This window comes from Elephas maximus, chromosome 4 (genome assembly GCF_024166365.1).
Source record: "Elephas maximus indicus isolate mEleMax1 chromosome 4, mEleMax1 primary haplotype, whole genome shotgun sequence".
NCBI lineage: Eukaryota > Metazoa > Chordata > Mammalia > Proboscidea > Elephantidae > Elephas > Elephas maximus.
Window position 1 is genome coordinate 88,420,858 of NC_064822.1, and position 13,602 is coordinate 88,434,459.

A 13,602-nucleotide genomic window follows, 5' to 3' on the forward strand; every position below is an offset into this window, starting at 1 on the left:
ACTCAAATTACGGTACTGGCGAAGAATACTGAATATACCATGGACTGCCAGAAAAACAAACAAACCTGTTCTTGAAGGAAGTACAGCTGGAATGCTCCTGAGAAGCAAGGATGGTGAGACTTTGTCTCGCTTACTTTGGACATGTTATCAGGAGGGACAAGTCCCTGGAGAAGGACATCATGCTTGGTAAGGTCAGCAAAAAAGAGGAAGACTCTCAACGAGATGGACTGACACAGTGGCTTCAACAACGGGCTCAAACAGCAATGATTGTGAGGACGGCGCACAACTGGGCAATGATTCATTCTGTTACATATAAGGTTGCTATGAGCGCCTAACAACAATGGCTTAGTTTTAACATTCAAATTTCAGCCACTACTAGAACGAACCTTTCCCATGCATTTCTCATTCATCAACCAACTTAGAGATCATCTTTACAAGGGAGTTACCAAACCAAAACCAAACCCGTTGCCATCAAGTCAGTTCCGACTCATAGCGACCGACCCTATAGGACAGAGTAGAACTGCCCCATCCAGTTTCCAAGGAGTGCCTGGTGAATCAGAACTGCTGACCTTTTGGTTAGCAGCCATAGGTCTTAACCACTACGCCACCAGGGTTTCCACGGGAGTTAGGAGAGGATTATATAAAATGTATTAATACTAAGGTTTTAAAAACAATTTGCTGCATGCAAATCTACAAGGTGATTATAAAATACTTACGATCTACAGCGATTTTTTCAGTTCCATCTAAAGGGTTAATAATTCCTGGAACAAGCTCTCCAAAAGACAAATGATCTATTCTATGAGAAAAGTTGTAAGCTAAGAGGCAAAAAATAGAACCAACTAAGTAGAGAAATTTTATTACTCAAACCACACGTTAGAGACTGGTTTACAATCTTATCTATGCTCGAATGAAAATATCTAAAATCTGCAGCTATAATAGTATTTAAAACTACATTATTCTGAGAAAAATGCATACAAATATGGTGAGAATAACTAAAAATTAAGTATAAAAGGAAAGTAAATTCTGACAAAAGTTGTACCTCAAAGTTTCTAATTACATGCAAATTAACTTCTAAGAAATGATATTACATCTAACCCCGATGTCTAAAAACACAGTAGTATCTAGTCTAAATCATCATATAGCAAAGGTCTATGTTGTCTGAACAACTGAGATGACCTTCACGTAGCCATATAAGTATGTCACTATCTGACATACTTCTAATATATACCATTGCTATATATGACCACAATGAATTTCTCATGGAATGTATTGTTTTTGTTCTCTAAAGCAGACTTTAAAAACTAACTTTTATGACAATCATTATATCAAATAACTTGAATACTTTACATGTGCAAGCATATATGTCCATATTTAGATTTATAAATTCATCTTCACATACATTATAATCCATAAAAATTAGTGGAAACATGTACAAAGTAATACAAAGTACATTCAAGCTTTCCTTCCTACCTCAGCAACTTCTGAAACTATGACCTATTACAAATACAGACAGCTTAAAGACGAGAGAAAATGGATTAGAATCTTTAGTCATTTATTTTCTTCTTTGGACATCTGTTTTCACAACAGCCTACTTTCAGAGCCCGACCTTGTAGGTAAACTAAAATTAAAACAGACCCATGCACACACAGCACACCACTTTCTTTTCAAGGATATCTTCACAAGAAATTTTTCAGAAACTGCTTACAGTCATGGTTGACAAGTGCTGCCAAATGTGCATGGCCTCGCGGATGTGGAATTGCCCTGAAAGGAGGAAAAAGAGAGTAAGAAATAATATTTTAATACATAACTAAAGTCAGAAAATGGATCTTTCTTAAATTATAATTTTTTGTACTAAAAAACAATACAAGAATGCATTTGTCCTATGATTTAAGTAGACATGCCTACTCATTTCAGCAATAAACCTGGGGGTGGGGTAGATTGCCAATTTTTTTCTTTAAAAAGCCATATAATATTATAGGCTTTGTTGACCAAGATGCAATATCATGTATATTATGTAATTACTTGGATACCAAGAAAACAAATTTCACAAATTTTTTATTAAATTCAAAATTTAATGCTTGAGAATAATTTTTTTTATAATATAGGTATACTAGGGACAAGAATGGAATTCTTTATCTCAGGAAGAAAATACTTCACTTAATTGGCATTTAGTTAGTGTTCCCTATTTTCAAAACTGATCGCAAATGTTTATTAATGGTGATCTCTAATGAGGTTTTACATATTTCATCTTTGAACATATCAATCCATGAGCATATGTTTTAACTGAGCATATTCACTGCTTAGAAGGCATTTACAGAACTCTTATTAGATTTTTCTTTTGATGCTTGTCTTTTAACATGTCATTACATTTCAGATTAATCATTCCCAATTAAGGAAAAAGCTTCTAGATTATACAGTTAAATGGATTTTGAAATATGAAAACTTCCTTTGCACTTGCATCAAGGTCTAAAAACACTGCTGGAACTGCAGTTCAAGTATGTAAAATATATTTGAGTACATTATATGAAATATCTAGAACAGGCAAATATAGAGACCAAGATCTAGCTGGTAGTTACCAGAGACAGGCAGGAAGGGTAATAGGGAGCTGCTGTTTAAGGTGCACTGAGTTACTGTAAAAAGTGGTGGAAAAATTTGGTAACAGATAGTGGTGATGGTTACACAACATGGTAAATGTAATCAATGTCAGAATTGTACACTTAAAAATGGCTGAAATGGCAAACATTTTGTTATATATATTTTACCACACACACACACACAAAATACATCCAAGTGTGGGAATGGAGATCTCGAGTCTTGTTTTAACTACTGACAGATCAGGCAGTGTATACAGCAGCTTGACAAAACCTGTCATTGAAATAATTTTATCACAGTGTAAGTTTTGTATATAAGCACAGTTTTTGCCTTTTAATTTTAGGTTAAATTTATTAAGAAACATTATCAAGTCTGTACAAAAATAATTCCCAAAGCTATTCAGTTTGTTAATAGTGGCTGATGGCAGTTACTCTTGTTTAGAAAAATTTCAATCTAGGTCCTGAGCTAAAAAAAAAAAAAAAAAAATCATAATAAAACTTTACCACTGCTAACCCATCAAACTGTTACAGAGTGGGGCAAGTTGGGGGGCTCAGCTTTTATTTCTGACAAAAATTCATGGAACTGACAATGGTTAACTCCACCAGAGCAAGTGAAGTTCACCAATGACACTGCTGATTCAAGGAGACCCGAGAGATTCGAACATTTTCTATAAAGTACCTGCTGATGATATAAGGAATAACCACAGGCTTCAAGCAACTTATATTTTCATAACTTTGAAAATTTATTCAAGGAAGCCTTTTTCTACCCCACACACATTTTTACCACCATCAGTTAAAATACATCTTAACAGGCTCCACCTCAGGTTGTACTGAATTTATGTTCTCTAAACTCCTTTGAAAATATTCTTGTGTGTAGTTTTTCTACACGTTATTTATTGAAGCTAATTCTTCACTTACTTCAAGCTCAGTATTGACTCCTTAAATAACAACAACTGAGCACATCTGTCAACTACTCAAGAGTTAAGGAAAATCACTGAAAATCATTTGCCTTGATTTTTTAAAATTTTATTTTGTTGTTGTTGTTGAGAATGTAAACAGCAAAACATACACCAGTTCAACAGTTTCTACATGACACTGGTTACATTCTTCAAGTTGAGCAACCATTCTCACCCTCCTTTTCTGAGTTGTTCCTGCTCCACTGGCATAATAAACTCGCTGCCCCCTAAGGTTCCTATCTATCTTTTGGGTTGCCATTGTCACTTTGATCCCATATAGATAGTTCTTAATAGAATACAATGCTCAAGGCAGACATTTTCACCAGTTAAGCTAAACTATTGTTTGGTTTTAAGATTTCAAGGGACATTTTTGGTTTAAGATTTAAAGATTATCTCAGGGCAACAGTTTCAGGGGCTCATCTAGCCTCCATGGCTCCAGAAAGTCCGACGTTTGTCAGAATCTGAAATTCTGTTCTACATTTTCCCCCTTTGATCAGAATTCTTCTGTAGAATCTTTGATCAAAATATTCGGTAATGGTAGCTGGGCACCATTCAGTTCTTCTGGTCTCATGGCAAAGGAGGCAGTTGTTCATGGAGGCAATCAGCCACACATTCCATATCCTCCTCCTATTCCTGACTCTCCTTCCTCTGTTGCTCCAGATGCTCCAATTGTTGTGCCTTGGATGGCTACTTGCAAGCTTTTAAGACCCCAGGAACTACACAACCAACTAGGAGGTAGAACGGAAGCACTCAATATGTTATTAGGCTTATTAACTGGGATGTCCCATGAAACCACTTGACTTCCTTTTTAATTGGCTATTAATGCTGCTCTCAATGCCCTCAAGTTGGAGGAACTTTTCTTGCCAAAAGGCTGATAGTCTTAGGAACTTTACTTTGTCTGGACACATTTCTTTGGCTGCTGTAATCAAACACTATTTCATTAACTTCTCAGTAAATGGCTTTCCTTACTCGGCTAACAAATTGAACCACCTGGAAACTTACTGCAGTTGCCTCATTTTCATTTTTATGAAAAACATTCTGTTGTACAGAGATATTCCATTATAAATTTTTTAAATTTTCCTAACATTGCTTTCCTGTGCCTTAGGAATATTGTGATTAGCGTTTAGTTTTTTTTTAATTTTTATTGTGTTTTAAGTGAAAGTTTACAAATCAAGTCAGACTCTCATACAAAAATTTATAAATACCTTGCTATCTATATACTCCTAATTGCTCTCCCCCTAATGAGACATCCCACTCCTTCCCTCCACTCTCTCTTTTCCTGCCCTTTTGGCCAGCTTCTGACCTCCTCTACCCTCTCATCTCCCCTTCAGACAGGAGATGCCAACATAGTCTCATGTGTCTACCTGATCCAAAAAGCTCATTCTTCACCAGTATCATTTTCTATACCATAGTCCACTCCAATCCCTGTCTGAAGAGCTGGCTTTGGAAATGGTTCCTGTCTTGGGCAAGTAGAAGGTCTGGGGACCATGACCTCCAGGGTCCTTCTAGTCTCAGTCAGACCATTAAGTCTGGTCTTTTTACAAGAATTTGGGGTCTGCATCCCACTGGTCTCCTGCTCCCTCAGGGGTTCTCTGTTGTGTTGCCTTTCAGGGCAGTCATCAGTTGTAGCCGGGCACCATCTAGTTCTTCTGGTCTCAGGCTAGTGTAGTCTCTGGTTTATGTGGTCCTTTCTGTCTCTTGGGCTTATCATTACCTTGTGTCTTCGGTGTTCTTCATTCTTCTTTGCTCCAGGTGGGTTGAGACCAATTGATCCATCTTCGATGGCCGCTTGCTAGCATTTAACACCCCAGACGCCACTCTCCAAAGTGGGATGCAGGATGTTTTCTTAATAGATTTTATTATGCCAATTGACTTAGATGTCCCCTGAAACCATGGTCCCCAAACCCCCACCCCTGCTATGCTGGCCTTCAAAGCGTTCAGTTTATTTAGGAAGCTTCTTTGCTTTTGGTTTAGTCTAGTTGTGCTGACCTCTCCTGTATTGTGTGTTGTCTTTCCCTTCACCTAAATAGTTTGTTAATTTTGATATATATTGTATTTCTTTTAGCACAGCTATAGTGTCACTGCATAATAAACATAATGTTCTATGGTCAAATTTGATAACAAAATAATTCATACTCTGCTATGCCTTAAAAGTACATTTCAAAGTCCATATTTCTCTTTTCTTGTTTTGATACAGGAATAAAAAATAAAAAGTTTCAGTACAGCAATACACATGGCATGTAATGCTATCAAGTTATAACTATATCACTGAATTGCAGTGTACAAGCCACAGCATAAAGTGATGAAGAGAGTCACATATAATCTGTCACAAGTACTCAACTCTGGCAAAGTAATGCAAAAGCAGCCACATGTAAACAAACTAGTATGGCTGTCTTCCAATAAAACTTTACGGACACTGAAATTTGACTTTCATGTTTTTCATGTGTTATGACATATTACTCTCCTTTTGATACCTCTTCAACCATTAAAAAATGTAAAAACCATTCTTAATTCATGTGCCATACAAAAATAGGTGGTGGACTGGATTTGGCCCTCAGGTTATAGTTTGCCTACGCCTACAATAAGCCTTGCCCTTTGTTCTGCTATATATTGTTATCTCTGCAGCTTTAACTGGTTCTTTTATTCCTTTATATTTTCAGGAATAACTACTATCCTCCCTCATTCCTGGTCAAAAAAATTTCAAAACATCACTTTGGAGATTTCCTGAAATTATTCCCCACTCCCGCTTTACCCAGTTACCAGTTCTAACGATTAACTAAAAAAAGTGGAAATAAAAATTCCCCCCCGCCACCCCAAAACAGTCTTCTTTCTCTACTTATTTGTAACCAAATAAATGTCACTGTCTGGTTTCAATTAAATGCCCTACTGGTTCTACACATTTATTTATTTTTTTTATGTTGTACTCAGCAGAGGACTGGACATTTAAGAAAAAAACAAAAGGCAAGTAATATAATGGGTAGGAAAATACAGTAACATCCAACATAAAGTATGATAAAAATCTTGTGCAGTAAAACATCTCCCTTATGCACTGGAACGATTAGTATTTCGGTCTGGTAAAATCCTGTGTTTACGGCGATGTATATTACCTCAAACTTCCTACTATAGAGAAAGTCTAGAGTTGTAGCTTATTTTCTTAACTCCACTGACACCAGTGCTCTACCAGTATTCCAGCTACAGCATTCAAATGGTACAAATTCAGAAAGAGTAATTTTCTGAATGACCAAATTACATCGACAGTTTCTTTCACCACCCAGGATTTTATTCTGAGAGGAAAAGAGAACCCTTTTAAGCTGTACTTTGCTCTTTTCTCTCTAACAAATGCACACAAACATTTATGAAATAACAACGTAAGCAAGCGTCTTTCAAAAAAATTAAAAGTTAATCAAATTAAATCTAGTTACTCTCCATGGTGAGGCCAGAGATTCAGAATTTATCTTTTTTTTTTTTTCTTGGCACATTGCATTTTTACCTCTCAGATAGGAATCTAGTCTGTTGATTTTTATTTTGGAGGAAAGGTTATTTGAAAATCGGTGAGGGACCGGGGGAGGCGCTTTTGGTTATCACGATTATTAGGGAGGAGCTGCTACTGGCATTTAGTGAACAGCAGTAAGGGAAGCAAGGCATCTTGCAATGCACTGGGCAGTAAAACAATTCCCCTGTGAATGTCCAAGGGACATTCGTGTGTGTGAAAAACCTATTTATAATTTTCTGAGTCTAGAACTTAATTCCATTTTACAAAGTACTTTGTAAATTTCTCAGGAAGCTGAGGGAAGATACTTTGTTCACATTATTACAAAGAGTTGTTGACTATCACAGAATGGCATCTCATCCACAGAAATGCCACTCATGGTATCTGAATTGCCAATATATTTGTTTCAGTATGTATCTGTAGTTGTTGTACACCTAATGATTCTACATACAGGTGGCAAGCATCTGTCTAATTCATTAGGTCTTCTAGCGTACTCATGCTCAGGCATCTGCATACTGAAATATGTATTACTACGCTATAAATCATGTTGTTTATTTTTCTTTTACATTATAGTTGAGAAAAGCATTGTATCTGAGAGGTAATGAGATCTTTAAAAAGATCAATATTGAACTTGAAACACCTAGTACCAAAAATCAAGAGAAGGCTTATAAAATGTTCCAGAGATGACACATACCAAATGCTTTTACCTTCTGCCTCTCTTATTGATGATATGAGTTGTTACATGGAGAAAGAAGTGAATTTGGGAAAGACCAAATAGGACAAAAAGAAAAGCTATAATATAGGCTCATACAATATTTGTTGAAGTTTCCCTTTTTCAGTCAGTCTTAGATTAGGGAATTGTTTGCATTCAATGATGCAAAGTTTTTTTCTAAATTTCCTTGAGCCAAATAATATGTACTACCTCTATGATGAGGTAGTACTCAAACATTCCAAGGTTCCCAGCCACGTGGCGGGAAACCAGGTAGAATGGGTCCTGGCAACAGTAATAAAACAACAAAACATGGAAATTTAAGGAGAGAAGGACCAAAGAGTTCAAATAATTGTTCGGTCTACAAATTGTAAACATCAAAGTCATTGTTCACTAAAGTCTAATGCTATCTCTATACTAAAAAAAATCTACCCCTCAGCCATGATCTTTCCTACTTCATTGCCTGGAATGCCTTTCCTCTCTTTTATACATTAAATCCCTCAATCATCCACTAGTGTTCAAAGGTTTTCCTCAATAAAGCCTTCGCTGACTTATAGAGTATATCAGGTACCTCGTTACATAGTCTCTTATCAGTCATACTTCTCCTTTATAGCCCTCAATACAACTATAATTAAATACCTAATAATGTAATTCACTGTTTATTAAGCTCAGATTCTCTCACCAAATGTTGTGCCATAAGGGCAAGACCCTCTCCATTTATTTCACTGTTTTATCCTTAGTCTGATACTTTGCACACAGCAAGGACTCAAAGAATGTCCCTTTACCAGAAAAAATTGTTCATCTATACAGCTCTATATTTAATAAATAAAAAAAAAGAGAGAAGACGGAAGGAGGAAGGGTATCTGCTCACTGATTCAGAAATGTATCAAGTGTTTACTTATATGAGAGTTACAGTGCTGAGTGCTGCTCACGAAGGTAGGTGGTCATTTTCCCCTAACTTTTAACTAATTTAACTTTAGCCCAACCAAAAACCAAACATTGTTGTTAAGTCGATTCCAATTCACGGTGACCCATGTGTGATAGAGTAGACCTACTCCATAGGATTTTCATGGCTGTAATCTTTATGGAAGCAGATCGCCAGGCCTTTCTTCTGTGGTACCACTGGGTGGGTTCAAACGACCAACCTGTGGGTTAGTAGTCAAGCACAAACTGTTTGTGCCACCCAGGAAACTTATTTTTAACAATGTGAAAATATTTGTCTGGGATCACATTTTTATGAGTACCACCGAAAAGTAAAAGAAAACTAAAACCTAATACCATACCAATAAAATGAATAAATTAACAAAATGTTTAGATAAGAGCTTTCTGGTATTGAAACTTGGCAATCAAAAAGTTCTAATTAGGATTTACCTACAGTTAATTTAATATATAAAATATTACATGATTGCTTTACTTGTGTTTTAAAGTAGTTTTTAAAGTTAGTAATCTTTTCTGGCCTGAGACTGAAGCCCCAAACATCAATACCTCATGACATCAAAACTACAGATACACACATTTTAAGCAATCTTTCATATTATTTGATTAGCGAAGATTTACGTTTAACTAAGCTCCCACCTTGTCTAAAGTATTTTCAGTAAGTGAAAAGAACATACTTGCCCACAGTTATGTGAAAATTCCCTGCTACTTTATTGACATATAGATGACCTCGAATTCTGCAAGCATCTGGAGGCTGGGATGAATCATCTTCCCTGTTACAACAAGATATATTAAGATTTTCAAGGCATATTCAATATAGTCACCATTTCATGGTGGGAAAATTTCATTGAGAGAGAAAAATTCCTCAGGTGTTTTTTAGACAATGTTGCAAATTTTAAAAAGAGAATAGCAATTTTCTGAAGTCCTTTAATTTATAAAAATCACACATCTATAAAATGGAAGAACATTATTATATAACCATTGTATTTACACAAATCTAAAATTGCATGGTTCTTCAAATCTAACTAGCCGATTAAACCCAATGACAGAAGAAAAAATTAAAAGAAAGAATTAGTCCAACAAAGACATGCTTTCTTCTGTTTCTGGCACTTTAAGGAGGAGGGGAAAATGGGAATAAAAATGAGATGCCATCTAAATTCAAAGATACAGTGACATTCTTCTCTTAAGTAAATGTAAAATCTCCTTATATATTCTTAAATTTAAATGGTTTCCATGATTTCATTTCATGATCATGAATTTCCAAATACCACTATTCTAAATGTATAAAAGAAAAAAAAATGCAATTATATATATATATAAAAAAAAAAATTCCTAGCCAAAACTTAGACATTCTTATAAAAGTAAAAGTAAAAGTAACTAATGTGTTCTCTTAAAACCTAATACAATTTTATATGGATGACATTTACACAGTAACAAAAGTAAAACAATGAAGTAACAAAACAAGAAGGTTCACTACACACATAAAAGAGAAAATTGGTTAATGAAAATAAGTAACGTATTTGTGATAATCTCAATCAATATCAGGCTATAAATTTAAAAGTAAAACGTATCTTCATAGTACAGGATGATCCCATTTTCTCTAAGAAAAGTAAGATTCAGAGAACTAAACCAATACTAAAACTATGTCAAAATAAATTCATAATAAATAGCTGCATATTTAAAAAATGCATCTCACCTGGGGGGAAGTGCAGTTGATGCACTTTTAATAGCACTTTTAAATATCACATCTTGAAGCGAATGTTCTTCCTGCAGCCTACTCTGTATAAGCTGCAGCATCCTAAATACAACACAAACAATAATTGATAGAATAAGGTATACAAAGAAAGTGAACACTTACTAAAAAATAACAATGGTGAGCAGATTTAGCTAAGTCATACACTTATTATCAGAGGGAGTGGAATTACCAATCTTTCTAAGTCAAGTACCAAGTTTTCCTCCAGCATTTCCTTGATAGAAGGGAAAGTGAGGTGAGGTGGCTAGAGGTCCAGGAGCATGTCTAATTTCATCAATAACAGACACGCAGTCAGGGTCACTAAGAAGGAGCATCTGCTCACCAAAACAAACCAAACCAAACCCAGCGTTGGTGAGTCGATTCCGACTCATGGAAACCCTGGTGGTGTAGTGGTTAAGTGCTACAGCTGCCAACCAAAGGGTTGGCAGTTTGAATCTGCCAGGCGCTCCTTGGAAACTCTATGGGGCAGTTCTACTCTGTCTTATAGGGTCACTACGAGTCGGATGATGGTCTGCTCACCAGGGTATCTAAATTCATCATCCACGCAGGCAGAATTTACAAAATTCTTACTTTTTGTCAAGTATTGAATTAAGTGTTACAGATCAAAGAAAAGACAAATAAGGGGACACACGAGAGACTTGATGGACCTGAAGTAGAAGATTGCTGGGGTATACATCCATACCACAACTATCTGATTCTCATTACATATAAGGCCACAGTGCCATGCAATATCATCTGGCTTCCCCATAACCTAAAAAGTTGAACCTCATTCAATGACAAGGTCATCTCAAACAAAATATTCTGTTCTTCCTATAATTTTTAAAAATAGTATCAACATATGAATCATTGAATTATAGGGAAGAAAGTATACATTTGAGAACTAACGGTAGGCTTTTTAAATATACCTAATACACAAAGGACAAACTAGTTGTTGGAAGATTTTTTAAATAAAATTTTTATGTTCACAATAACTTATGAAATAATTTATCCCAAATGACAAAAGCAATAATAAATTTTTCCCCTCTCCCACATGTTGCCTCTCACCATTTTCAGCAATTACTTTGCATCTTTTGTTGTTGTCTTATGTTACCTCCTTTGATTCTCTAACTTTAAATAACCAAGTCATCTGTAGCAAAATTCTAACTCAGCAAGTTAAAAATTATATACAAACACAGGCACTTAAAAATAAAAGTACAACCATTGGTCTCTACTTGTCTGAAGCAAAAGAGAATAAAGGAAACCAAAGACTCAAAGAAGAAACTAGTCTACAGGGCTAATAGCCCACAGGAACCATGGTTCTTCTAACTTGAGACCAGAAGAACTATAGAGTGCCTGGCTACCATTACGTACCGTTTAACCAGAAACACAATACAAAGTCCTGAAGAAAATGGAAGAAAAATGTAAAACAAAACTCAAATTCCTAAAAAAGCCAGATCTACTGGACCAATAGAGAGTAAAAGAACCCTGAGGCTATCGCCTTAAGATACCTTTTAAACTTGGCACTGACGCCACTCCTAGAGGTCACCTTTCAGCCAAATAATAGATTGGCTTCTAAAATAAACGTGAGTAATGTGTCCCTTAAATAATCAACTATATGAGACCAAACAGTCAACATTTACCCAAAAGCAAAGATAAGAAGGCAAAGAAGGGCAGGGAAGCTTGATCAATGGAAACAGAATAAACAGAATGGAAATAATGTTGACACATTGTGAAAATTATAACCCCTGTCACAGGACAATTTGTATAAAATTTGTTAAATGAGAATCTAATTCACTGTGTAAATTTTCACCTGACACATAATATTAAAAAATAAAAAATAATTTTGGAAAATCTAAATAATGTAAATGTAAATCTGATTAATACTTCATATCCCACAACGATAAACATTTTCTAGAAGTGCAAGTAAGAGAGAAAATACTGATGCACCATCTACTTAGAACACTGGTAAAACAGGCTTATTCAAAATAACAAGTCATTTTTATACTATATTTGGCTCGAAATAAATATTAAATTTAGAAATAAAAAGCAGAAACCAGAAAGGCTAAGTCCAAGCAGGGAATGAAATTTACATCTACAGAAAGAGTGTGATTATTGAGAGTCTCAATATTTTAAGAAAGCATACTACCACTTGAGAGTAAATTTAAATCTCTTGGTAAATTCTAAAGGTAAAGAAGATTTTAGTATGCGCATTATTCAGGAGCATGTCAGACTATCTTTAGGCCATTCGAGACCTAGTACAAAATACCTCTTCAGACGCAGTACATGGTAATTGGGGAAGCTTCCAAGAAGTCAGATGACATCTTCAGATCAATACATCTAAAGACTTAGAATCTTTGGATCCAAAGCCAGCAGAAATTAAAAGCTTCACAATTACTCACGCATTATATTCTAGAGTTCACTTTTGGTGCTGAGCAGTGAGTAAAGGTTTGATAACATCAAACTCTTAACATCAAACTCTGTGTGTGTGTGTGTGTGTGTGTGTGTGTGTGTGTAAAATTTCTGCTTCGAATTACCAATACACACCCAAGCTAATATTCTACACATTCAGGTACATAAAAATTCTACTATGATGGAAAACATCTGTCATTGTAGCAGTAAAAACAAAATCTCTGTTCCCACTTATTGCTAGTCTTGTACTCTGAATAAAATCCCAGACACTTCACTTGAATATTTCTGGATTAAAGTATTTTGTACCTAGGTGGTCTTCTACTACAAGCACTAGAAGCCCAGAGTACACTTAATATTCAGTGCTTTTTGTTCAAATAAACTTGATTAACGTCTCCCAAAAGGGTGAAATCAGAAATTAAAAGGCCTTTGAAATGTATTTAGGGATTTGAGAGGGAAGGGAATGGGTGAAAAAAAAAATTTAATAATAATAAATAGTAATCTTAAAATGCCTTTCTAAGCACAAGACAAAGCCTGGAAGCCAAATAGAAGAAATAGCAGTATATAGTGAGGAAAAAAAAACACTTGTAACAGACAAAAGGCAAATTTCTTTATATAAAGAGTTTTTTTAAATTTTTAAGAAAAAGACCAACAACCAAACAAAATGGGCAAACAGCATGAATAAAGTTTCACAGATAAGGAAATACAAATGGGGAAAAAAATCCACGAAGATATTCAATTGCTTCTTAAAGAAATGCTAATTAAAATAAGTACCATTTTCA

The 13,602-nt window shown here is 35.3% G+C and overlaps 1 protein-coding gene across 3 annotated transcripts in view; it reads right to left on the bottom strand.

Moving 5' to 3' along the window:
• Positions 1-13,602, bottom strand: part of ERGIC2 (ERGIC and golgi 2) — a 41,233-nt gene that overhangs the window by 8,017 nt on the left and 19,614 nt on the right. For all 3 annotated transcript variants that reach the window (XM_049882738.1, XM_049882740.1, XM_049882739.1), the window contains 4 exons: positions 10,379-10,480; positions 9,360-9,455; positions 1,706-1,761; positions 717-815 (listed from right to left, as the gene is read on the bottom strand). In XM_049882738.1, coding sequence (XP_049738695.1) covers positions 717-815; positions 1,706-1,761; positions 9,360-9,455; positions 10,379-10,480 — 353 coding nt within the window. The remainder of the gene's footprint in view (positions 1-716; positions 816-1,705; positions 1,762-9,359; positions 9,456-10,378; positions 10,481-13,602) is intronic.